General features: G+C 38.8%; 1 protein-coding gene across 1 annotated transcript; it reads right to left on the bottom strand.

Annotated features, from left to right (window-relative positions):
• Positions 1-10,788: 10,788 nt before the first annotated feature.
• TNMD (tenomodulin) lies at positions 10,789-26,753 on the bottom strand. Its single transcript, XM_004777180.3, has 7 exons — positions 26,507-26,753; positions 26,212-26,343; positions 16,595-16,735; positions 16,286-16,387; positions 13,264-13,417; positions 11,462-11,628; positions 10,789-11,164 (listed from the first exon to the last, which is right to left on the bottom strand). The coding sequence occupies exons 1-7, from the start codon at positions 26,552-26,554 to the stop codon at positions 10,955-10,957; spliced, it is 954 nt and encodes a 317-aa protein (XP_004777237.1). The 5' UTR covers positions 26,555-26,753; the 3' UTR covers positions 10,789-10,954.
• Positions 26,754-27,054: the final 301 nt, after the last annotated feature.

The raw sequence follows: 27,054 nt of genomic DNA, 5'->3' as shown, positions 1-27,054 counted from the left end.
TGGTTACCCATTAGTTTTATTTTACAATCTGCTCTTTAGCAGTTAACAAATGCCAAAGTTAACAGTGCTTCTTGAAGATTTTTCTACATTAGGTCAGGGAGTTTTGTTTTGCTTTTTGTATTGTTCTGGAGTAGGGATGTGACATAATTTATTTAACCATGCCCTATCACTGAATCATTGAGGTTTTTTTTTTCAGCACAATCAAACCAGTAATACCCTTTGAATTATCTTTTATATATATTGCAAGTATAGATTTTTTTTCTGAAAACTACAGACTTCTAAAATTTATTTCAACTACTGGCAAAACAAAAAATAACCAAATTCCCATCTGAAGTATAGTTATTCAAAGAGTATGTGCAGTTCTAATCATGATTGATATTGCCAAATTGCCCTCAAAATAGCTGCATCAATTACACTCTCTTTACTACTATATCAAAGTGCTTTTTTTCCACATATACATTTCAACACTGAGAATCTTCTTAGTTTTTGCTAATTCAGTAGTTAGGAGAATGGTATTTCAATCCATTGATCCACTTATTTATTTTTTACTTGGTTTTAATGCTATGAATATGATTAAGCAGCTTAGTATAAAGCTGACTGACTACCTGCTTACCTCACACATACAATTTGAAAGGTCTTTTGGATTGAAGCTTTGTTAGAATAAGGAAGAGGAGAGGAAAAAGCAGTTGCAGATTTAGTGGCATCACAGAGCATGTCTTATTATCAAAGTGACCTTTCCAGAGGTTTACAAAAGCAGTCTGGGGATAAAACCATCTGCTGTTACCACTGTTTGGGGAATTTTGATAACTTCTCACTATTGACACTCATGGTGACTACTGGAAAAAATGGAGGAGTCAGGATAGTTAATGTAGCTTCTTCTTATAAGTTGCTCTTGGGCCCTGGTAAGCTCTAAGTGGACCTTACAGTTGTCCATGAATATAACCAGCTACTGTGACTTCTTTCTTTTTCAGTGACAACTAGAAAGAATTGCACATGCTTTAATCTCACAAATTGTGTTTACAGACCATGGGAAGAATACTATTATGTCCAGGATCCTTTAAAAGTATTTTATGAGAGGGGTATAGAGAAGGAAATAGTGATGTTTCAAGTGAGGTTAAGAAAGATAGGGGGAAAAAATCCAAAGGTCTGCTTTTGAAGACCTGATCCACCTAAATGCCAGGTAAAGTTCAGAGAGAGATTTATTATGACAACTGTAAAGAAAACATATCTCTTTTCTAGGCTGATGTCTTCAACTATGTTTGTTATCTTTTAGGCATTAGCAGGCTTTCCAAAAGCCATGCCAAGTCTGCTTAATACACAACTTGTTCTTTTATATCTTCCACACATGACCATTTCCAGGCTATGGATACTGTGCTATTCAAATCAGGCCAGTGTGTAGAGGAATTGAATGTGGAGCCTGCAGGAGTTGGGAGTGCAGAGAAAGGTGAGCAGGTTTTACTATGTATCACCATCAACTCTGTGGTGACCTTGGAAATTTTGCTTAATGTCTCAGTTTTCAAATCTCTTAAGTGAAGCAACAATTTAGCTGGGAACATGGAAAGCATTATAAAAACATTATACTGGGTATTATCATGATCACCTATTAAATTGAACTTGATCGAGTAAGCATCTGATAAAGGGCTATACTTCAAATCTTTTTTCTCTCTTCACAATTTTGTAATTTTGTATCTTAGAGAGCAAAATAGAAGTCATATCATAACAAAGAAAAAAAAATCTAGTACTTTCCCCTTTTTTAATGTAGACAGTTAGTGTGACATAATGGTTAAATGCATTGGCTTTGGAGCCAAACTGCCTGCCTTCATATCCAGGCTCTGTCACTTACAAAGCGTGTGACCTTGGGCAATGTCTCAGTTTCCTAATATTTCCTAACTCATCGACAGGCTTAATGAAGATTAAGTTAGTTGATACAGGTATCCCCTGCTCTTTAAATTTATTTTAAAGAGAGACAGAGAGCAAGAGAGACCTTCCCAGTGCTTATGTGTAACAGAGGGTGAGGAAAGGCAGAGGGGGAGGGAGAGGAAAAAAGGGAGGGAGAGGAAGAGGGAAAAAATCCCAAGCAGACTTGCACTGAGGGTGAGCCTGAGATAGGGCTTGATCTCAAGACCCCAAGATCATGATCTAAGAAGAAACCAAGAGTCTGATGCTCAACCAACTGAACCACCCAGGTGTCCCTTCCCTGCTTTTAAAAAGTTCATGCTTTGGGCGCCTGGGTGGCTCAGTGGGTTAAAGCCTCTGCCTTCGGCTCAGGTCATGATCTCAGGGTCCTGGGATCAAGTCCTGCATCGGGCTCTCTGCTCAGCAGGGAGACTGCTTCCCCTTCTCTCTCTGCCTGCATCTCTGCCTACTTATGATCTGTCTGTCAAATAAAAACAAAAAAGTTCATGTTTTGTCACTTTTGGATAGCAAGGAAAACCTGCATAAGAAAAGCACTTTGTGGTGGGCAAAAAGAAAATGCTCAATAAATCTCCATTACTACTGTTGTTATTATTATTAGCTAAACATGCTCTCCTTTGGCTGGTCACCTATCAGGAGTCCGTAAGGCAGGTAGAGGCAGAGAGCTAGTATGTTTGGGAGCAAGGAATTGGGAGGCATTCGTTTAGTACCAACAGGGAGATCATACTTCTGATGGTGATGTTGTTGACATATAAGTCAGTAATTATTCTGACCACCCTATTAGGGTGGTCAGAATATGCCAATGTTATTAAAAATGTATTCCTTGAGCTATTTGCATCAGAATCATCAGGGAAGGGAAGAACTGATAAAATGCAGACCTCAGAGTTTCATCCCAAACCTGCAGAATCAGATTTTCTGGGCCTTGGATCTAAGACTGTACATTTTTAAATAGGCACCCTGGGAGCTTTGGATGCAGACTAAAGTTTGAGAACCGCTGGATCAGGCTATGTTTAGATATGGTTTGATCAGAATCCAATGAACAGCTAGTAACACTGACAATAATGTGAAATGGCACTAGTATATGAATCCATATTCAGCTTGACCAAGAGGTGCTCTGACTTCACATTACTTCTGCTCTCAGGCTAACGAATAGTCTTTTTTTGGTAATTTTTGAACTCAAATGGCAAAATATCCTGTTTCTGGGCATCATAAACAAATTTAAAATTCTTAGCTCTGTAAGGCTTTTGTCAAATAAATTTTTGATGCTTGCTGTAGCTCTCAATTTTGCCAGTAGGGAGCATAGTAAGTCTATTGATCTTAGGCTTTGTATAACAAAGAAATCTGAGAAGGTCTTTTCTCTATTTTAGTATAAAAATCTTTTCCTGGGGGTTGGATAATAGGAGACAAGGGCCAGTTCTATGTGAGGTAGGAATGTGACCTTCAGAGTAGGATTGTTCATTTGTCAAAGATGACAGAGAATAAAACTTTTAATTCTATAAATTTTATATCTGAAAAATACGATCTCCTAGAATTCCTACCCTATAAAGTGAAAAAGAGCCCTTCTTTCATGAGTAACATGTATTCCCATTGAGCACTTTTGAATAAGGTGTGAAATTTAGAGAAATATGTAAGAAAAGTTATGAGATGTTGAATCATTCCAGTTTTAAAACAACATGCTTTGGCATGTGAAATTAGACACCTAGAGGGAAATAACCTGAATGCTTGATGAAAGATAAATTTCAATTTCTATGTTTCGAGGTGTTTTTTTCCCTCAGCTCCTATAAACCATTTAATTATTATCTTTTTTTAATAATTTATTTTCTTTTTTATTAAATTTATTTATTTTCAGCATTTAATTATTATCTAAACACAAACTGGAAGGGCACACATTTGAGGGCTTTGACAAAAAGCTAAAACAAATCAACTATCTCTCCCCTTCTCCTAATCCCTCAAAGTCAAAATATCTGAGACTATGGTAGCAATACTCAGATGAAAACATTCCTCAGTGTTTCTGTAAAACTTTTTATAAACTCAAAGGGAAGGATTAGTTCATTAATAAAATGTAGACACTAGAAAAACAAGTTTTAGAAAAAAATTGGACCCAATATCAAGACAAGTGGAATTTCTGTGAAGAAATCTCTCAATACTTGATGTCGGCTTCATTCTTAAGATGCCTAAAAATAATACTGAGTCAAAACACTAGGGAATGTTGGTTAATATTTATTGAATACCCACAGTGAATGTACTGTAGGGAATCAATTTGAGTTGGTTGGCCCGAAGACTGTAAATAAGTTTCAAACTAATAATTTTTTAATGTTTTCTCTGGTGGCCTAAACAGTCATCCAAGTTTCTCTGAATATAAAGGTTTATACTCCTGGGATTGGCCTATAAATTGGTTACAGCCTTTTATATCTCCAAAGCCATATTCACAGGGATGATGGATAGGATCCATTGGTAGTGCAAAAAATGAAGATTTAGAAAAATAAATGTGGATTATTGGCTACTTGAAAGAAAACGGAAATTTCCCTGGGTGACAGTAAAATAAAACTTGTTTTTTTCTGGCCTTAGATTCTCACATCTGTTCTGTGTATGATGTGTTGTGAAATTTGCTCTACTAGACACATTTTGATTCCCCATAATGTAGAAGATGAACTTTTCAAGTCAATTTAAGTCTGTCAAAACAAAATCTTTTTGATGAATAATATTCATTTTATAAAGGTCTTACTCGAAAACTCCTAAGGGTTTTTGAAAAGAAAAAACTGTCCTTATACTTTTCTTCAAATGGTGCTCTACTTTGATTCCAATATAAGAGCTATAGATATTTGAAAGTTTTTCTTCTCTCCTTCTTCCAACATTTTCTAAATCTTTTAGAATCACCTCCCCACTTTGCTGATAAAAATGAAAAACAAATAAAAGCCTTACAAAAGATAATAGTTAATGGAATTATTTGCTTTGCGACACACTATTTTTGGGCACGATCTACAGACTACAACTATTTCATACCATTGTATCAAACCTAGACATGTGGGGTTAATCTTCAGCAAAATTGTGAAGTAAGTAAAATTGGATTTGGCTCTTCCTACCCTCAGCCTTTCAACTTGTAGTGTCTTGACTTCAAGAGTCCTGTGGATACTCTCCCTTAACATATCCTTTATTTGTTTCCCCAATATTGTTTTTTATTTTCTTTACTTATGGTCACCTTCTTCAGAGAAAAAAGTTAATCTCATAAACTAGTTTGTGATCATACAAAAATGGGTCTTAATTTGTTAATGTTTTACCTCTTTTCAAGTAGTATATTTACATTTAGAGATTGTGAAAGACAGAAAATGAATACAAAAAAGATGACTTTAATAATAGAGATTTTAAGTCTTACAACAAATAACTGGGTGTGGCCTGCACTGGCACTTGCCACCCTCAGCATAACTTCTTTCTTTCTCAGTAACAGAATCATGGTTTCATTTGTTGTGGTAATGTGTCCAGATCAAAGACTATTACCAATCTCCTTTGAAGCTACATTTGGCCATGTGGCTAAATTCTGACTTATAACATGTAAGTTGAAGTATCTCTAAAAGATAGAGGGTGGCCTTTTGTCCTGCCCAGCTTCTTTGTGATGTCAGTCTGGAATATGAACATGGTGGATAGACCTGGAGTTAGCTTAGATCATGAAATGACATTGAGAATGGAAACTGCATACTGAGGATGGTGGACAGAAAGATTGGTGTAAGGGTCAATTGACTGGACTGCCTGGACTGTGTACTCCTACTTTGTTTAAGTCATGTCATTTTGGGATTTTCTGTTATACGCCACTGAACTTGACCTTAAGGAGACAGAAAACAAGTATCTTTGGGAAATCAGGGATTTGTGGTATCTCTCAGCAAAATTGGTAGGCTGATCCTGAGAAAACCATCACTGCTGGCTTTTGAAAGAGAAAAGTTCTCTGAGAGCATATGTAGAATTCTTGCTTTCCTTTTTGAAATTTTCTGAAAAGTTTTCTCATACTTTCTCAACTCTTTAGAAGGTATAGACCTTATGGTGTCAAATATATTGTAAATAACTAGACAAGAAAGAGAATAACTTATTTTTTCCATGCTATGCCACAGTGTCTAGCAGAGTAGAATGCTGGGTTCTTCATATCTTGTAGATCATGTTAGTGAAACAATTACCCTAGATTGATGCGCATTGTAGAAAGACACTCTCAAAGAGAGAAGTAGTTTGGAGGAACAGGAAATGTAAAAGGTCAACCACAAACCATTCTGGTTTAAACATAATATGATTTAGCATAACCAGACCGTCAAGAGCTATTATTGGGAACACGGGGAATTTACATCACAGTGGTGCACCAGAGAGATATATATGGCCAGAGCAAAGTGGCTGTGAAGTGGCAACCCCCACCACAAGGAATGGATTTTAATGGACACAGTGAATTTGAGAGCCGCCCGGCATGCCATATGCACCCCTTTGCAAAACAAACAAGCTCAAATCTCTGTGTTCTATCTGTAGCTGGTCACATTGTTGCTTTCTTGCTTTCTACTTCAGCAACTCAATCATAGCTAGGGCCTGTACCCTAAATCTCCTACCTTTGGCAAGTTTCTTGTTCTTGACTCACTAGTGATTGATATAGGTATGAGCCTGAATTGTGTTTTAGTAGCCAACATCTCTGTAAGACCAGCAAATACTGCTGTCAGTGGAAAATTCAGAATGGCAAATGATAGCATCAGCAGAGAAGGATAAATATAGACAGTATATTTAAATCACTTGTTAGGCTAAGATCATCTCAGCACTGTGGAATTGCTGGTTTTTGTTTGTTTTTTTGTTTGTTTTGGCTGAAGGATTTATGGTGGCTTAGTCTATTTCCCTTGGTTCAATCTGCCTCTTTCTGAGCCCTTTCAGAGTGTCAAATAAGTGAATGGAAGAAAAGATAGGCAAATGGAATTCAACAGTTCAAAACACTAAGCATAAAAATGACTTTTCACTCATTAGGTTACACGATGCCAGAGTTGCCTATTAATCTAAATAAATGATCAATGCAGTCCGTGGGTAAGTAGCTTTCATGGGAATTAATTAAAGGGACTAGAGAAGACTTAGGAGCAAGACTTTGGAAAGAGCCACAGACGATATTGTTTTGTGTGTACAGTAATACCTGGTTTTTAATATGGAGGCGCTTTTCTTTCTTGTTAGGGAACAGCATGTTGTCAGCAAAATTAAGCCCCAGAATGAAACTTCTTCAAAAAAGGAAAGCCAAAATGAAATCATTTTTTAAGGGTATAAATAAAATAGATCCACGCATTTCCTGACAGCCCGAATGAGAAGGTCCATATTTATCTCAGTAAGCTTTCAGCGTTAGACTTTAGGAGCCAAAGTGACAGTTTTGGACTCAGCCAGACAGTCAGTGATCCTTATATATAAAGACTCAAAATAGATTTCCTTTGCCCCTAGTCCTGCCAAAGAGCCATTTTAGGTGTGCAGGAAGGCGCTGAGCACACTAATGCATAGTGCCCTTATGCTGAGTGGGAGCAATGGATGGCTTTGCCTCACCTGACTTTTCTTGATTGGAATTTAGATCCCCAAAGAATCCGAAAGGTAATATGATATTTCTTGTGATTTCACAGCAGATGTGCTTTTGGATTCATTGAAAATGGAGAAGAAAATGCAAAAGGCCTGTGTTGTAACGGAAATAGATAATCGAGCTGTGGGCAATCATTGATGCTTCTGATCATTCTGGGATTAGAAGAATTCTTCATACTTGTAGAAATGGACTGTGTCAAAAGATAAGGAATGCAAAAATGGTTTTAAGTAAAATAGGAACTTTCATCCCAAATTTCACTAGAACTCAAGGCCAACTTTTTGTAGTAATATTCTGAAGAGCCTCATAGCTGTGCTCTTTTACAACCTTCTGTTTTTCTTTGACCTTATTCCCTCTTTTCTTTCTCATTGTTTTCAGCTAGGAAAAAAAAAAGAAACAAGAAGAAACCAGAGAAGGAGACAAACCATAAGAGACTCTTAATCTTAGAAAACAAACTGAAGCTTGCTGGAGGGGAGGGGAGTTGGGGATAGGGTAACTGGATGATGGACATTGGGGAGGGTATGTGTAGTAAAGAGTACTGTGTACAATATAAGACTGATGAATCACAGACCTGTACCCTTGAAATAAATAATACACTATATGTTAATTAATTGAATTTAAATTAAAAAATAAATTAAAAAATTTGGAAGACCATCTATATGCTTTTGATACTGTGCTAGGTTCTGGACAGAACAAAATGGGGAGAGTATGGGCCCTCTTCTAGAATTTGCAAGTTAAACTCCCATGTACATGATGTGTGCATTGAATAATATATTAACTTACACAGGCATAGAATGAAGCAGAGGGGATTTAGGTTTCATGTTTAGGTAAGAAAAAAGTGAGTTTTTACAATTTCCTCAAATTAGTTAGAGAAAACTCTGTAAATGAGATGGGCTGACTGCACAAACAGAGCATGAAACTAACGTGACTGAGACAAGCAAAGGAGTGGGTAGCATAGTGAGAGAAGAACAAATGATATGAAGTGGTGCTGAGGGTGGTTTGAGGAAGGACTATTTGAATGCAAGTTAGGCCTAATCCTTCATGTAGTAAGGAGCTATTATAGACTTTCAGGAAGGGAAATGGCATTCATAAAATCTTTAAAAAGTCAACTCTATCTAAAAGCGTTTCTTCTAGTTTCAGCCTACAGCCTGGGCGCTTCCATAGCGAGGCTGTAACAGCTGTGGCTTAGACCATAAGCATAAGTGAGGGGTGGTTTAGGAGGGCATACTGGCAGGATTTGGTGAGAGACTGGAGTGGAGGACAGGGAACATTAGAATTACGGCAAGGTCTCTGGCTTGGGAGGTCAGACTTACTTTGGTGTCACTTCTTGTGCTGGGGCGGCTGGGTTTAGGAAGAGGTGGTAAAAGGAAAAGAGGCAGAGCTACAGTGGGGTTGATCTAAGGGCAGTGAAAGGTTTGATATAAGGAGTTTGCACAGAACTCAAGTGAGGGACAAAAATCTATGACAGGAGATAGATACCGCATTTCCTTTCTTTCAGCCTGACCTGGGCTTATATGAGGTGACAGACTAATGTACTAATGCATTTGGTTCTGTTTAATGTTTTGGCTTGTTTCTTTCTAAACACAAGATGATTTGAATGGTTCTTTAAGGATTTCCCTTGCATTTTCTTTTGAACTCACAACCTGCCTTCATTAAAGGAATTACATTTTCCCAATGTGAAACTATGTGCAGGTTGAGGTATCTCATTTGATGCAGAAATGCTTCCTGAATTAAAATAACGTGAATAGGAACTCTCAGCCCTAAAATGTGACATGGAACTTTCTATACCACGTGTGTGTGTGCAACTGCCTGGGCATTTTCACACATATATATTGTACGCCCTATACAATTGTAGTTAAGTTATGTCTAAATTTCTGTACTTTGGCTTATATATTTTGGATGTCCTGTTTTTCTTTGGAAATAGGGAATACACCTTCTACTTCATTTGTACCCTTCAGAGCATAGTATATATAGTACAATGTAGACTGCATAAAATTGCATGTCTCAGGAATATAAAATTATTGGCTGATCTGAAAAACCACTGTTAAAAATGAATAATTTATTTAAAAACATAATAAAGAGAACATAAAATCTGCACAACCTCAAATTAATCTCATTTTTTGCATTTTTATATTTCAGCTATAAATTAATGCTTATTATGATAGTTGAAGTATTCCAAAATTCTCAGATGTCTTCTAAATCATTAATAAAAAAGAGAATTTTTTCAGTGATGCTGCATTGTTAGATATGCGAAATTGCTCATTCTGTGAAAATTGGTAATCCAAGTATGGCATGTATGCTAATTATCAATTAATGCCAGGCTAATTTTAACTCAGCCTTGGGCAAATCTGTTTCTATTTGCTTCCTCAACTATTAAAAAGGGGGAAATGACTCCTGGCCCACAGGCATCTTGGTAAAGATTTTACTCTTTGAAAATGCTTTTCTGTTGGAAACTGCCAGACAGATATTCTCATGACACATTAACCTTGAAGTTGAGCAAGAATTATACTAGAAGTTGTGACAGATTGGTAGGCAGAAATTTTGAAACTAGAACTGGCTGGAACATCAAGATTAACATTACACTCTGACCATTGCTTTTTCTCTCTCCTTTGCCCCTTTTCTCTTTCCCAAGTGAAGTACTGGGGGATAGGAAACTAGGCCTTAACCTTCCTTTAAGAAAGTGACATACTGCTAGTTGCTTGTGGCTTGGAAGGGAAAACAAATCCCCATTTGATTCCTCAGCTCGGTGATTTCCTATAATGCCTGTTTTTGTGAATGATATTTATGGATTCTCCCTTTCCAGATAATTGCTTTGGAAAGTTATGTAACTAGACACTGATCTGAAGAGAAGCCAGACCTGGAGGTTATAATATATTGAATTTGTCCAAAGTTGAGTTCCTGTTTACAGGGGGATAGCCTGGGACCCTTTCTGCTAGGCTAGCTTTCTCCTTTGCTGAGTATGAGCACTTGGAATATTTTTGTCCTTGAAACAGATGCTTGAGGAAGACCGCAATATGTCTCTCAGATAATTAAACATTGGGGCTCTGCACAAAAGGACAAGTTTTTATGCATCATTTCTGGGGACATTTTATCATCAGCCCCTCATTTACACTTTCTCCATACAGCATAGTAAACTATGGTATGGTATTTGGGGATCCTTATGCTTTGCCCTTTCCTACTCCCCAAACCTGAAACAATGCAAGTTTCCATCATTGTCATCCATGTTAGACAGATCTGTTCCATTTCAGTTGCAGAAAACATTCTTAGCAAACACTTACCCAGTGTGTTCAGCAGCAATCAGGCCATTGATGATGATGTAGAAGTTTATTAGAAAATGAAGAGAGGAATTACCTACAAGTAATTCTGGAGTGCTGGCTACTAGGAGCCAAGTGCCTCATAGGCAGAAATTCATTGAATAGCATGCATTTGTTATATGTTGGCTGCCAGAAGTTTAAGCACTTGAGCTCAAACTTGCCATTAGACCCTCCCCAGCATGCGGGCCACCCACCAGTTGCAAGGCATGATGACACGACAGATAACCCGCCCTCCTTGGTAGCAGTATGGATATGGGTAGTAACCTAGTAAGGGTTCACAGACGCGGCGGCAGTAGCGGTTGCCTCGACGGCAGTAAATACAACAATAACCTCTCTCATCCAGCATGGGGTCAAATTCTATTCCATTTTCAGTCTGAAAGAAGAATAAACTGGGGTTGGAGGGGAAGATTCACCAAGAAGAGGCCCACCAAGCAGGGAAGGACTATAAGACTACATGAGTTGGGTACTGGTGAGAAGTTAAATTCCTTAGTCTGATAAAGATTAATCAAGATTGATTATGAATGAGTCTCTTAGGGATTCCAAGTTTCTTAAATATTTTTTTGTTAAAACAATGATCATTCTCCTTTTGAGGACTTTGATCTAAGGAGTAGTGAGTTTTTGGGGGGCTCCTTGCTATCCTTCTAACAAGAGTAACACGAACGTAACTCACATAGTCATTTATTGGAAGTTCTTCCTCGCTTGCTTGTCTGGCATGGCGGGTCTTTTCCACCTTCACTTGAGGGACCACCCACTGCTCATTTTGTTCAATCCCTTTTTTTTCATTGGTAGGAAAGTGGAGATCTTCACCATCCTCCTCAAAGTCTTGTAACTCTGAAACTAAGGTAAGAAGCACAAAGTTGTGATTCACCTCCTTTGAAAATGGTTCCTGAAAGAAGTGCTGGGGGTTATGGTGTTGGCAATAGAGAATTTCATTTTATCTTCTCACTGCCATTATTAGGCAAGCATGAACCATGTTTCCAGACTCCTACAGCTACAGTTTTAAAGAGATTTCCCAAAACAAATCTGACTATTCCAAGGTACACAGACTTATTCTTTGCTCATTTGGCAGGAAGCACTTACTGCTTTGCCTTACTAGCATCCTAATTTTGAAAATGAGGACAGTGGGGTTGGGGGCACCTGGGTGACTCAGTCAATTGGGTGTCGGACTCTTGGTTTTGGCTGGGATCATGATCTCAGGATCTTGGGATCAAGCCCCATGTGGGACTCCATGCTGGGTGTGGAGTCTGCTTGAGATTCTCTCTCTCTCCCTCTGCCCCTTCCCCCTGCTCACATGCTCTCTCTCTCTCTCTCTCTCTCTCTTAAATAAATAAATAAAATCTTAAAAAAAATGAGAACAGGGGACTTATATGTCTCTCCCACAATGATTTTACCTATGATAGGTGCTCAGTAAATATTTTTTGGTTGCTGGATTTGATTTAGTGCCCTGTCTTCCTCCACCTTCTCCTCTCTTTCTTGTCTTAAATTAAAAAAAAAAACAACAACAACCCTTCTATTTAGAAATAATCTTACATTTTACAGAAGAGTTGCAAAGGTAGTACAGAGTTCCTATATATCCTTTATGTAGTTTTCCCTAATGTTAACATCTCACATAACCATGGTACAATTATGAAAACTAAGAAATTAACATTGGTACAATACTATTAAGTTAACTATAGACTTTATTCAGATTTTATTATTTCTACTAATGTCTTTTAGAAAAAGAACACTAAAGCAGATGTTCTAGCATCTAGTCTAGAATATCACATTGTATTCAATGTTTTTTAAATTCAGTTTTCTTAAGCTGCCAAAGAGTACCAGTAGTTGCCTACATTGGTTAGAGTGGCCTCTCTTGAGTAATACAGTAATCTAGACCTTCTAGAATGAACAAGACCAGACTGTTAGCTGGGCAAAATAAGACATCCAGAGACCTTCATCTTCTTCATGAGCTGACTGGAAGTTGAGAGTTGGACTCATACCCTAGAGCTGCAGCCCTCAATTACTTTTATAGTGATTCCTAAAACAGCCACAAAGAGATCTGTATTGTAGCAAGTGTCTTTTCTTCTTGGGGGGGGAATGCCACCATCTGACAAACAAAATCATTCTTGAGACAACAGGACATTGTTTGGGCTCTTCTCTCCTCTCTTCCTGGGTTGAGTACATAGTGGTTTGAAGAATAGCTTAGTATCCTGACTGCGATGAATATCAGATGTGCAAAGGAAGGTTAGTTTTTTGCCATCACTCGTTACATTAGGGTGGCATTACCTTTGCTGGGATATTTAAAAGCTTGTCAGCATTAATTTATCTGATATATAACTTAGCTGTGAAAAATTCCTTCCTCCTTTGGCAGTCAGCATATACAGTTTCATCTAACAAGATATAAGCTGATCATTCTTTTCTTAGAAACGTAGTATCTAAATGATGGGAATATTAACCTCTTACTGACTTTAAAAAGTGGAGGAGGAGAAGGCATACCTGCTATTAGAGTGGGATTAATCCAATACATGGTCACATTATCACAAATTTCCAGAATTTTGGAATTTTTCAGAAAGTCTCGGTTTTCAATAGGCTTTTCTGCTGGGACCCAAATCACGGACTGTTCAAAAAAAGTTGTGGTAATTTCTTCATTCTGAGAGAAGTTCAAGGTAGAGATAGGCAGAGAAATTAATAACATGAATGAGACATTATGGGATACTGGAAAATACTCTCTTTTGAGTCTGAGTAACAGTTCCAATCCCAGGGCTGCCAGTGAAATAGCTCTGTTTTGTGCATACAGTAGGTGCCCTTGGGAGAGTTAAGAGCTGATCCCTCTCTGGGGTCTAACGGTAAGGCTGCTTACTGTAACAGGAGTTTTTTCTGCTATCATTTCACTCAGCTAGGAAGGCTATTCATCATTTTCTGGGCCTCCCACTGGACCATGTATGTTTTAATTGGGCTTCTGGAACCCTGAATGATTTACATTTGTTTTTGCTCTTTTAAATGGATGTTTTAGGCTTGCAACTAAGATTGCAAACAGGATTTGATCTCAAGCTGAAAAACAGCTTGTAATCCAAGCTGGTGAGATAGATTAAATAGCAACCAAATCTAATATTTGGGTTTTACAAGTTTTGGCTGTTAATGGTGGCTAGCTGTAGCACAAACTATGTTTGTTTGTTTGTTTGTTTGTTTGTTTTTTTTTTGGTCTTAAAGTCAAGTCTTCAGCTTGTGACTTCACTGGCCTTAACACTGTTTTACTCCTTTCACTCTAGACATTTATAGTTCATCCCACAGTGGTTTTTTTCTTATATTATCAAGAATATGGCTTTCTCTTTTTTTTTCTCGTACTGGCAGTAGTTATCTTGTATACCTACTTCTTATTCACTTGTCTTTTGGGCCTTGACATTTCCTCCTACTCTTAATAAGACTTTTACTTTTCTTTCTGGTTTCTTTCTAGCTTTATGATTTCAGTGTTTTTATTTGCTCATTGAAATATGGCTTTGTATAATTTTTCCCCTAATCATTTAAAACTCTCAAGTCTTAGCTCTCTTGCCCTTGAGTCTGTAAAGACCTTGGGATGCATTGAAATGGAGTGCAGAAAAAATGAGGTTGGTGTACTGACTAGCTTTGTTAGCAAAATCAGGGCTATTTATATCACTGCTCTGCATGTTTAGCATGCGCAAACCATAGATACAGTGGTGGAAAGTATGCAATAAAAGGGGTTTTGTCACCCAGAACTGCAAACTTATTTCATAAAAAAATCTGTAGCCTGAATATATATATGGATTTTCCCGAAGATAAAGTAATCTCACTATCACGAGATACTTATGTTATTTAAAAGATGTGGCAAAATTAATTGAGGAATAAATTAGGGCCAAAATGAGACATTATGGGCCTTTGCCTTTATATTTTTCAGAAAAATTTATCTTGTTGCTTTAGTTCAGGGCTTCATTGCTGGCTGGTCCTACTCAAATGTTTACATTATTTTCTGTAAAAAGCAGCATTTAGTACCTTTTTAGCCTATCAATTCTCCTTTTATCTTACCCTTGCCTACTGCAGTAATTCTTAATATCCTGAAAGTTGTTCTGTTCCTCAGATGCATTGAATTTATGTTTATTTTTATTGTATTTATGTATTTATGTGTGTGTATTTATTTATTTTTATTAATGTATAATGTATTGTTTGTTTCAGGGGTACAGGTCTGTGATTCATCAGTCTTACACATTCACAGCACTTACCATAGCATATTCCCTCCCCAATGGAATTTATGCTTATTTAAAAAAAATCTTCAAATTTTTTCACTACCATAGGCCTTGAGAGCACAGTATCATCTTTGGAAAAGCTTCTTCTTTTTCTTGGAACTTCTAGGAACAAGGGTTTGTAATTTTTCTGGCCATAAGGAGACCAGTGACATGTCTGGGGGAGCCAATGATAGCTCTGAGACTTGGGTAAAGGCGAGGATAAAATGCTCCCTATCCTACTTCACCTCTGCCCCCAAAATAAGAAAAGCAAAAGTAAAAGATAAATGGGCAGCTGATAATTAAAATGGACAGAACTATCTAGGAAAATAGTGACAAAGAAAGGGGGAGAGAGAGAAGAAAGAGGTCTTTATAGTATACAGAGAGGCCACTGTGCCCTTGCTGTAATTTCATTTTAGATTTGCCAGTTAAACAGCAAAACCAAACCAAACAAACCAAACAAATATTTGTTTCATCCTAGCTACAGTGGGAATGTGCTGTGACAAGATGGCCTTAGCTAAGTTTCCCCTTACTGCTTCACTGACAGCAACACACTGTAGTTACAGACAGAATATCAGGGAAATATTAGAGCTTGAAGGGCTTTAAGGATGGCTGTATTTTAGGTCATAATCCTCCATCTCCCACTAGGCTTTTGGGGGCAATTTAGTGATTGTGCCAGTATCTTAGCTTACCTTACCCTGGCCTGGCAGTATGTTTTCAGAAAATTTGTCTTAGACTGTAGTTCTCATCTTCTTTGCTTTTGCTTTCCCAAGTAAGGTTAAATGCACATTATCCTATTGGCAGCCCAACATACAATGGTAAGGTGAATGAACCGAAATTTTTTTAAAATAAGTGAATGTCACAGTATGATTAAAGTAGCAAGGTTCTCAGATGGCTTTGGGACTTTTGTTTTTTAAGGCTTTATTTTTAAACAGGATTGTTTTAGCTCTCTTAACTAGAACTTTGGTTTGGAAGCAAACGTACATAATGTTAATGGCTACCCAGGTATAAAAGTATAGTTCTGCACCTAACAGCACGAACTTTAGTTTTTTGAAAGGCCTGAGTTCAAGATCCCAATCTGCTCTTCACTGTGTGACCTTGGGCAAGTTACTTTTCAGTTCTGAACCTAGTTTCCTCGTGGGAAAATGAGGATAATGATAGCATCCACTTATAGGGTCATCGCGAGACTCAAATGAGAATAAAGCATTTAGTACAATATCTGGCACATGGCTAACACCCAGTAAATGATGGCTTTGCCTACCACTATTAATATTCTTACATACCTCATCTATTTCCTCCTCTGGTTCAGAAAATTCAGGAATCACTTTAATCTGAGTTTTGATGAAGCATTTTTGAAGACCTACAAAGTAGATGCCAGTGTAGCCCTATAAACAGACAAAAAAAAAAAAACTTCCTGAAATAGCCAAAGTTAATGAGTTCCTTGATCTATTAAGGCCCCAGGATCCAAAATCTGAATTCAAAGGGAAGCTTTGTCTTATAAATCAAGTGGAGGCTAAAGGCTAATTTTAACTTGACTAAAATGTTCTACTATTTTAAGTGAGAGTCCTTGGAAAGTGGAATATCCAACTTACATTTTTAAAGTCATGTATTTCCAATGTTTCATCAGTGCCATTTCCACTTCTGAATATTTCAGTTCTGGTCACAGGATCAATTTCCATGTAAATCTTTTTCTTCTCTCCATTGCTGTAGAAAGTGTGCTCCATGTCATATGTCTGGAATAACAGAGGAGAACAAGCTCTAAGATACTCAGTGTGTCCCTTCAAAGGATGCTTTAATTGGATAATATCTGGGGCACCTTCTCTTTCTGGAGCCTTTGTGGTGAGGTGCCATCTCAACAGCTTACCATTGGGATTTCTCTGAGACTCAGGATTAAAGTGAGGTACTTTTTGGCACTGGAGCTGATATGGGGATCCCTTCAGAGCCAGTATTTTGTATTCAACCCAACTTGCTGAACTAATCACTAAAATTCCAACAGTTTTCTTGGCAGCCTTGACTAAATAGAGAATGATATTTTTGCAAACCAGCCTGTAAAGTATTTTCCCCTTATGTTAAGCAGAGGGATCACATAAAACTGATGCTGTCTCTTTAAGTTACCACTTCCTTTCCAAGTGCTCACCCCCTCTCTCCCCCTGAAATTCACTGGGGCAGAGAAAGAGATTTGAACACATTTAGAATGCTTAGGTATTGCTCTTTATCTTTTTATCTATCCAGGGCTTTAATATTACCTCAGTAGTCTTGGGTCTATCTTTTTTAGAATCTGAATACCATTCACCTTGGCCAACGTGAGGTAAAAGACTTACCCTGACCTTAATTGCTTCCTTTTCCCCTTTCAACTTCAAGAAACATTTACTGCCTTCCCCTGACTTTCTCTTTTATGGGCTAATCAAACCCTCTCAGTTTATTCCTGTGTTCTGTTTTCCAAACCTAATTCGGTTGGCTTCAAATTCTGTTGTATACAGAATTCAACAACTGTGTCAAGTGCCTTGCACTAAGTAATATGGTATCTTCCAAGAATAGTACCATGCAAAGGCTTCTTATCAGGTCATTATTGAGTGGTTGCAGCAGAACCCCAGACTCTGTCTGGCCTTCTAAAAGTGACATTTTTTTCCTTAAGACCAAGAGGACCAGTCCCATCAAGTGTCCCAGTTTAGGAGTAAGCCCATTACCTATAACTGATGACACATTTGTAGTTAGAAACAAACAACAAACCTAAAGTAATTCACTACCTGTCACAAACCAAGCCAGACCTAATGGGACCATGAGGAAATCTGTCTTATCCTTGTTGTTAGGATGCCTTCTGCTATCATATTCATTTTTCCTTAGGAAAAAAATTCGGTGAACTGAAATCCTCCTAAAACAAGTCATCTATAGAGCCAAAGTAGCTTTCTTTTTTTTTTTCATTTATTTATTTTCAGCATAACAGTATCATTATTTTTTCACCACACCCAGTGCTCCATGCAATCCGTGCCCTCTATAATACCCACCACCTGGTACCCCGACCTCCCACCCCCCCGCCACTTCAAACCCCTCAGATTGTTTTTCAGAGTCCATAGTCTCTCACGATTCACCTTCCCTTCCAATTTACCCCAACCCCCTTCTCTCTAACTCCCCATGTCCTCCGTGCTTTTTGTTATGCTCCACAAATAAGTGAAACCATATGATAATTGACTCCCTCTGCTTGACTTATTTCACTCAGCATAATCTCTTCCAGTCCTGTCCATGTTGCTACAAAAGTTGGGTATTAGTCCTTTCTGATGGAGGCATAATACTCCAAAGTTGCTTTCTTTTTTTTTTTTTTAAAGATTTTATTTATTTATTTGACAGAGAGAAATCACAAGTAGATGGAGAGGCAGGTAGAGAGAGAGGAAGGGAAGCAGGCTCCCCGCTGAGCAGAGAGCCAATGCGGGACTCAATCCCAGGACCCTGAGATCATGACCTGAGCCGAAAGCAGCGGCTTAACCCACTGAGCCACCCAGGCGCCCCCAAAGTTGCTTTCTAATGACGTTGTTCCCAGTGACAACCTTTTAGAACTTGTACTGGCTTGGGTTGCTTTTTAATGTTTGCCAGTGTCTGTGACTGAATGTTAGTTTAACCTGGTCAGATTTTCCCTAACTCAAGTAGAGAAACACATTGGAAGGGTTTGTAGAAACAATGTTATTTCAAGTGTGAAAAGTCTATGTAGCTGCTGAATAGGAAGAGACAATGTCATTTAGCTCCCTGTAGCTCTGCAGTGCCTTGGACAGGGTCAGTGCTTGAGCACTGAATGTACTCAGTTATTAGGTTTTCAACATGAGTTTTTCCTACCAGTGACAAATTCTCATCTTCATAAAGAGACATTTTGAACATTGGTGAGTTTTTTTAAGGGGAAGGAAAATGGTATTTACAACCTTGCAGCAACTGCAGAGTTAACTCAGGAAGTCTGGCCTGGTTTGTGACAGGTAGCAAACAAATTCTTTTAGGCTTGTTATTTGCTTCTAGTTATAAATATGTCCACAATTTCAGCTCTGCAGCCAGCTTGAGAAACTTCTACCTATAGCAACAAATTGTACTCTCAGTCCACCTGACCTAAGTAGAGGACAAAGGCAACAACTTCAGATCCGGGCTTGTCAGATCTCCCAACAGAAGAGAATTTCTTCAGAAATATTATCCATTGTTGAGACAAATGTCGACATTACTAGTCATTGGGGGTGGAGTGGGGTGGGGTGTTTGTTTCATCAGTAGCACTACTGATGGATTATTGCATGGAAAAATGAGGTTAGAGACTAGGGGATGTTGGAATGCTGCCTACCTGGGCAAAAGAAAAAATAGAGGCTGTATTTTCAATCATTGGTAGAAGACTATGGAACCATACTAGTGACATTTAGAATTTCAGTGTACTTCTGTGGAATGAGTTTCCCTGCACTGTTGGCAATACACTTCACTTGGACACCTTGCTAGATGAAAGCTGTGGGAAACAGCCAAGCTCAGCAGATCTTGATTACTTTCAACATTCCTTCAAAGAGGTTTTCTTGGCTTTTTGTTTAGTTTTTTTAAAAGATTTTATTTATTTATTTGACAGACAGATCACAAGTAGTCAGAGAGGCAGGCAGAGAGAGAGGGAGAAGCATACTCCCCAGTGAGCAGGGAGCCTGAAGCAGGGCTCGATCCCAGGACCCTGGGATCATGACCTGAGCCGAAGGCAGATGCTTAATGACTGAGCCACCCGGGTGCCCCTTTTGTTTAGTGTTGGTTTGTTTTTTGCTTTGGTGGGGGAGAAGGGGTCCATTCTGATTGTATTCACTAACCAACTATTGGATTTTTTTTTAAAAGCAATGATAGGTTGCTTAATGGAGTGAGATCAGAATGACTTCATTTATGTGTGAATCCTGGATGAGGGGTGGGTGGTGGAAAGCTATATATTCACCCAGATGGAATTCTACTATCAAAGGTGTCCTTTTGGAACAGACTGTCCTTGTCTAGGAAGATGATGCCGGTGGCCCACTTTGGACCGTTTGGGGATGGGTTTGAGCAAATCCAGACATACTGTCTCGCCCATGTCCCTGTGGAGCACATTGCCTGGGTAATGGCTATGCAAGCTCCATTGGCCCATATGGAGACTGAGCTCATGACTTTGGCTTCAGAAATACTTTTCTCTCTACTAAGCTCACTGGCTCAGGGGCTGAGGGTCTTTCTGGAGATGAAGGAATAAATGGTTTTGTCCTTTCCAGGCACTAAGTAAAACAGAGACAGTATGACTGGCCTGAGAGAGGTTTGACTGGGCTCTTAGCTCATTTCACAATGCCCCCCAACTCAGCTTTACTTCCAGAAAGACAGAGCAAAGACAGAGAGTATTGAGGAGTATCTGTTAAATTGGCAAATAGGGACAGTTAATCACTGGTGTTTCTAGGAAACCTAGTTCTTTTCATATCTTGTTCATTTTGTATCCTCCTAGTCCTTCCCCTTCTTCCTATCTCCCTCTATCCCTGTGTCTTCTGTCTAGACATCTAGGAATCTCATGGTGTGCCAGGCCCTTTATGTCAAAGAAGAAATCAATTTGACAAATGATTTCACACTAAGATAATAGTGATGGGTATTTGTATCTTAAAAAATGAGTGCAATATTTAACTCAAAGGAATGAATTACTGATGATGGATTTTAAGCAGATTGACACCAGGAATAAGATATTTTGAAGACAAGGGCATCCTTCCAGCGCCACTCACATAGGTTCCTATTCTACCCATATGTAGGGCTGGCCTTAACTATAAGGACCAGAAAACTGGAGTGGGACAGGGAAGACCATGGACTGGAATGTGACTCAGAAGTGAAATGAAATAGCTATGTGATTAAGTTTAGGCACTGAGAGATGTAAGAAGATCACAGTGAGAAAACATGGAGCAAAACCAAAATCATTTCTCTTCCCTGCCCAGTTAAAGCCTCCACTCAGGTAGCAAATGAGCCCTAACAACCCCCTTCCACAATTTCCCCTGTTTCTTGCCTCAATTTGTGGCAATCTCTGAGATTAGAAAAGAAAGCTTTTTATAAAAAATAATGTCTAAGATCTCAGTGTGATGGATCTGTTTTGGGGCCAAGTACCTTTTGCCTTTCCTACAAGGGATTTGAGGACATTTGGCTTAGGCTTGCTTTTAGAAGCCTGTGATTAATCTAGCTGCTCTTCTCTCCACCTTCAACCTTTACTGTCTGTTTAGGAGGTACACTCTCCAAAGGTGAAATACATGCTCAGAATAGCTGGCTAGCAGGTGTCAGGCTGGAAGGAAGGGAAGGGAATGCATTGTACCATTTTATTACCAACGTAGCCTGTGGAAATTAAAGGGCCTCTGGGTATTTCTTTACCAACACAGAGCAGACAGATTGTTTCTTATGCAAAGTTGGACTTCTGCATCTTCAATCACCAGTTCTCAGCCCTGAAAAAAATTGGCATAAGCAGCAGAGACATTCCTGTTTTTCAACAAGAAAAAAACCATTTCTTTCATCTACAGACTCAAGCTGGCTGGGAAGTTTTCCCATACCCACTGTCCCCACCGCCCCTTATTCTTAAATGCAACATAAGATTAGTAGAAAAAATCCTTAGACCACGTGCTAGTCCAAGCCTCAACTCTGCCACTTAAAAGCTGTGTGACCTTGCACAAGTCACCAAGTTTCTCTGGAGTTTCAGCTCCTGTCTTTATCTCCCATGCCTTACCAGATGCAATGTTGAGTAGTTGACAGAATTAGTTTTGCTCAGATTTGGGCTAACACCTGTTAGGCTGATGATCGGACTGCGACTACCTGTTGATCACCTGGACTTCTTTCCCTATACAGCCCCAATCCCACTCTCAGTCTCTAAGCTCCCTTTGAGGATGCAAGTTTTCCTTGCTGGCACCATGTAAGCTGCTCAGCAAATGCTGCCTTAAGAGAATGAAGGACTGAATAAGAAAGTGCTCTCAGTAGCCAGAGTCCTGGTACACATAACTGATGCTGCCTCTTAATAGCCCAGAGCAAGAGCTGCCCCAGTGAGAGCTGCTGTTTGTATGAGGGTGGGCTTTGCTCCTGTGATAGTTTGGGAGGAAAATAAAGTGAAGAGAAGTCTCCTTTTTAAAAATGCCGATGTGGCACCATCTGGTGAAGCTCAGTTCCCCTGCTAAAGAGATTTCTTTCAGCTACAACTCCAACTTTTTCCTTGAGTGTATGAATGCTTCTCCAGATCCACATTTTACCCACCAAACTGCAGTGTAGGAAAGCCCAGGGAACTCAGGAAGGAGAGTTGTGTCAATTGTATGCTAACAAGAGGAGTAGAAGAAGAAAGTGGGTCTCCAGCCAATGCTAGCATTAGAGAAACAGGCAAAGGAAAGCTGGATCCAGACTTAGCAGGGAAGTGTTTTTTCCAAACAAAGGATTTTCAGCCTCCAGTAATAATTGGGCTTGCAATCCTGGGTGAGGTTTTCTTAATGATTATTTGCAGTTGAGGTTATAGAGGAGAAAGCAGACAGATTCCCAACTAGCCCTATCAGTTCTCTTCTCATCTTGATAATATGTGGAAGTTAAGAAGATGCTCCCAGTATGTGGAAATTATGAGGACCCTCCCAGTAATCTGTTTATTGCTGTGTGGGCCTTATGACTTATGGTTTCTGAACAACCCTAATAAAGTCACCAGGCAGTTCCTGGGTATGGCAGGAAGGGCAGAATTTCATTTATTTAATTTATCATCCTTCTGCCTCATTCTTCAAAGGATTGGAGTGACTGGTTATAAGGTCTGTGATGTATCTATAAATTGTTGGTTTAAATGCTGGGATTTTTATGACTTGTTTTCTCCATGTTGGATTAATTAACTGGGGAGTTGGCTTCTAATTGTTTCAAGTTAAATGTGTAAGGCAGGGAGGTTTAAGGAAGAATGTTCCTCTAGGGAATTGGCTTCAAAAATCCCTAAGTAGTCACTGCCTGGAAGTGGAGCCTCATTGTGATGCACTCTCAAAATCTCTGGGACTGAATAAGTCCCTTCTGCTTGGTTGAGAAACCTGGATATAGAGTTTGATGGTCTGGCTTTCATTTAGCTCAAGTGGCTCCTATATGTGGTTGTGGGTTAGGGGTATCTAGCCTGTAAGGGAGTGCAGCAGCTACCCCAGAATTAATCCCCTTTGTTTCACTTCATTTTGATGACTTTCTGTTTCTGGAGTGTGTGTGTGTGTGTGTGTGTGTGTGTGTGTGTGTCTGTGTGTGTACGCATGTGTATGTGTGTATGCAGGTGCACATGTGTTCATGCCTGAAGTTAGGAGAGGGGATCAAGCATGGCTTACCCCCACTTTAGGATCAAGAATCTGGAGTTTTGTACACACCAAGGTGGGAGATAATGGCAGGAGAGGAATGACTTACTGTCAGGGAAATGTCAACACCAGATGTGAGACGTTGAGTAAGTCCTGTTTATTTTAAACAGATGTCAAAAAAAAAAAAACACCACAAAGTAAAAAGGAGATAAGATGGAGGCTAGAGGAGCAAATACTAAGAGCTTGGAGGAAGCCCCAGGGGAGCAAACAAATCACTCCATCCGTAAGCACAATAAGCATCAACAGTTCTGTCCACCAAGGGCCCCACAGTCCCCATAGGTCTCATAGGCTTGTAAAGGAAAGTCCAGAAGAGTCTGGATTTTAATTAGTTAACTGTTGTTTCTCACTAGACCATACTCTTAAGGGAAGAGTCTTTAATTTGTGCAAGATGCCTGGATCATTTTCCTTTGCAAGTCTTCTTCCAAGACTAATCTGACTACTTTTCTCTTCCCAGGATTCGTCAGTCAGCTCCAAGTCAGGCATATTGGCAGTCTTAGCCCTTGGAAACATAGATGGTCTCTTGGGCTCTTTGTCTGGGGATTAAAGGTAGTGGTAGACTGAGGGAAGCATTCACATCTCCAGCTGGTTCCTTAGTTTACAATGGACCCAGCCTGGTCTTGTGGCAAAGGCCAGGACTTAAATATCCAAGACAATAAATTGCAACTCCCCAGTTGGAATGGAGAAAAAATAAGCTTGTTTATGGTGGAAAAATTTGAACTAGGAGACACCTATTGTCTTTTACCAGATTACTTTGCAATAATTTTGTTCATTTCTGAGAATCCCTTTGCTCAAAAGCACATCCGAAGATGTATTACTTCATGATAAACTTTATTTGATAGAATACCCCACCTTTTTTGTGCATGCACTGACTAGGTTTTACTTTTGGTTTGAGGAGTCACAGAATTCTTCCTTATAATGCATTTAAAAGAGAACTGAAGTAAGAAGCAAAGATGATATAATATGGAAGCAGAGGAAACCATGGATCCTATTAGTGAGTTTCGCACCTTGCAAAATAAAAACAAGGTCCCACTTAGTCATTTATAGTTGTGCTGAGACAAATAACATTAGAAGTTTAGAAAAAACACATAAACTGTTTCAAAATAGCATTTGCAGTACCAATAGCTACAATAAAACAAGAAAGGCCATCTGGCCCCATGTGTAGTTAGGCTTGTACAGGTGGTCAAAAGGGCTAGATACCTACTACACTGAGTTAAGTACATTATGGCCATGGAGCACAAAAGAGTTTATTGTCCTCTAACTCACCTATAATTGTCTAAAGGATCCAATATTCAATTTGTGGGGCAGCACATCACCGAGGGAATTAACCAAGTGGTAGAAGAATTGGATTAGAATGCATTTTGGCACTTTTATTCATTTGTTGTTTCCTTTCTGATATGTATTTCTTTGCCCACCTTGATAGCTTGCATATAAGTGGCTTTTCTAGAAAAATATGTGAACAAAAAGTAGTTTAGAAGCAGGGCACAGTGCAAGAGATGAGAGGGAGAGAAAGAGAGAGAGGAGGAGGAAGAGAGAAGGGGAGAGAAAGAGAGAGAATGAGAGAAATGGCTAACTATAGGTATTGGGTGATGACTCAACTCCTTTCTGGAACAAGGTGTAAATAAAAAGGCAATCAAACAAGATGGGCCCTTTGATTTTCATTCTCCTTCCTACTTAAACTTGGTAAGATAGTCTCTGGGACTAAATGAAAGTGGGTATGGCAATAGAGGTGAAGAATCCAGGGGTAACTATGCCTTATTTCTCCGTTTTCTTTTGGACACCGGTCCAGTTAATTTTCTCTTTTCTGCCCTCTGCCTCTCCTCTTTCAACAATCCATATGCTTTCCTCTTGGCTCCTATCACTCCTTTGGCTCCCAGTAGTCCACACCAGCCCATTTTCTTCTTGTCTCTCATTCTCCCTCCTGGATATATGCCTTTCTCTTCCTACATCTGTTATCAAATAGAAATGAGCATCTCATGATAACAAATTAATTAAAAAGTAACAACAATCCACGTGCGGAGAGAAAAATATGGCAAAGACAGAAAACCATCTACACACCTTGTAGCATTTACATTTATTACTTCTCCCTTACATGGAAATTGTTAGCATGAAGGAACTATTATTTTCCTTTCATCACATCTAAACTTGCTCACTGTATGTGAATCTGGGAGTAACAATAATATTAAGGCACACTAATATCAACTACAGTGGCCAGCTAGGTAGACCAAGTGATCTTAATAGCAGAAGCTTTCTGAGATACCTGTGATTAATGACTTGGTGTCTCTTGTTTCTACCTTGTGTCATTACTATCTTAGCGGGTCAGTGACAACTGTGACTGGTGAGGAGCTGAAAAGCTCTTGTTTTTTTTTTTTTTTTTTAAGTCATAAATACATGTGAAGTCAGGTATGAGGAATGCTTCTTCTGAAAAGGAGTTTGCTGCCTGTCCTCAGAGCAGATGCATTAAGTCAGAAATATAATCCCTGAAAATCCTTTGCTGCCATTTCTGGTGATTTTTTCTTATGTGGTGGTATAATTACTTTTCTATCAGTTTCTGCCCAGATAATTGAAAAAAAGATGAAAAGTATTTTTTTCTTACAGTAAAAATTTTGCTTCTAAGAGGAATCTTAACTTCTTAAAGCCAAGCATTATTTAAAAAGTGGGTAATTCTACTCCTATCATTATTAACTGAAATACAAAAAACATAGTTTTCCCTTACAAAAATAATTAGGCAAATAAAAGAAAGCAAAATCTTATTTCAATTTTTCATACCTTCAGAAAATATATGCAAAATGGACTTAATGGTTTTCATTTCAGAGTAATATACATGTCAAGCACTAATTAAATTCAATCAAACTCAAAACAGAAGCAGTAGATATTAATGTGCATTTACTTACTTTTTTGGGTGTCTCTGGCCAGAAGTGCTTGCCTCCCCAAAACAGGACAATTAGAGTTAGGGCCAGGATACCAAACACCAATCCACAGATCTTAAGTGATTTACATATCTTCTTGGATTTAAAAGCTTCTGCCTAAGCAAAGAACAGAGAGAATAAAACAATACACTAGCTCTTAAAATAGCAAGCCATAATTCAAAGTCACCTTTGATTTCACTTTCTAATGTTCACATTGCGATATGATAAATCTGTGAAACCATGCTTCTGCTCAAAAGGGAAAAAATATGAATCAACTTACATTTAGAATGTGACAGTCCTCACAGTTCTCTGGAGGATTCTTTGCCATGCTCTCTCAGCACACAGTACTCGTTTCCTTCTTTGAGAGGACTGAGAGACCACTGCTGAGGTGGAGTTGCAAGTGAGTCAGCTAACAGATGCCAGAGGAGAAGCTGAATTTATATGGCTCAAATATGTCATACCAGAGCCTGAAGGAGCCCAGGGGGCTCCTGTGCTGCGATTTGTTACATAGATATACCCATATATGTATATAACTTCTGTGCACAGAATTCCATCCAGAATGGCAAAGACAGAAGGTTATAATGAAAACTATTGTCCTGGGGGTTGGCTTGGAAGGGGACCAAGCCTAGGACACATTGAAATGATTTTTCACTATGAACTTAAAATATCAGTGGCACATGTGCTGCATACTCCAGAAATAAGCAAACAAAACAAAAAAGAAATGAAGTCCTGATTTCAATTCCATTTGTTTTTAACAAATACTTATTGCAGGGATATTAAATGTCAGGCACTGTACTGTTGGAGATTCAGAAATGAATAAGGTACTGC

This window comes from Mustela putorius, unplaced genomic scaffold (genome assembly GCF_011764305.1).
Source record: "Mustela putorius furo isolate JIRA1106 unplaced genomic scaffold, ASM1176430v1.1 tig00000842_pilon_pilon_pilon, whole genome shotgun sequence".
NCBI lineage: Eukaryota > Metazoa > Chordata > Mammalia > Carnivora > Mustelidae > Mustela > Mustela putorius.
The sequence above is the reverse complement of the archived record's forward strand: the minus strand, read 5'-3'. Positions and strand labels throughout refer to the sequence as shown.

Coding starts and splice junctions, on each gene's coding strand:
- TNMD (XM_004777180.3), bottom strand. CDS start 26,554: ATGGCAAAGAATCCTCCAGAGAACTGTGAGGACTGTCACATTCTAAAT. Junction 26,344..26,506: donor AGGACTGTCACATTCTAAAT/GTAAGTTGATTC, acceptor TTCTTTGCTTAG/GCAGAAGCTTTTAAATCCAA. Junction 11,165..11,461: donor AACTTCCAATAAATGACTAT/GTGAGTTACGTT, acceptor TTCTTCTTTCAG/ACTGAAAATGGAATAGAATT.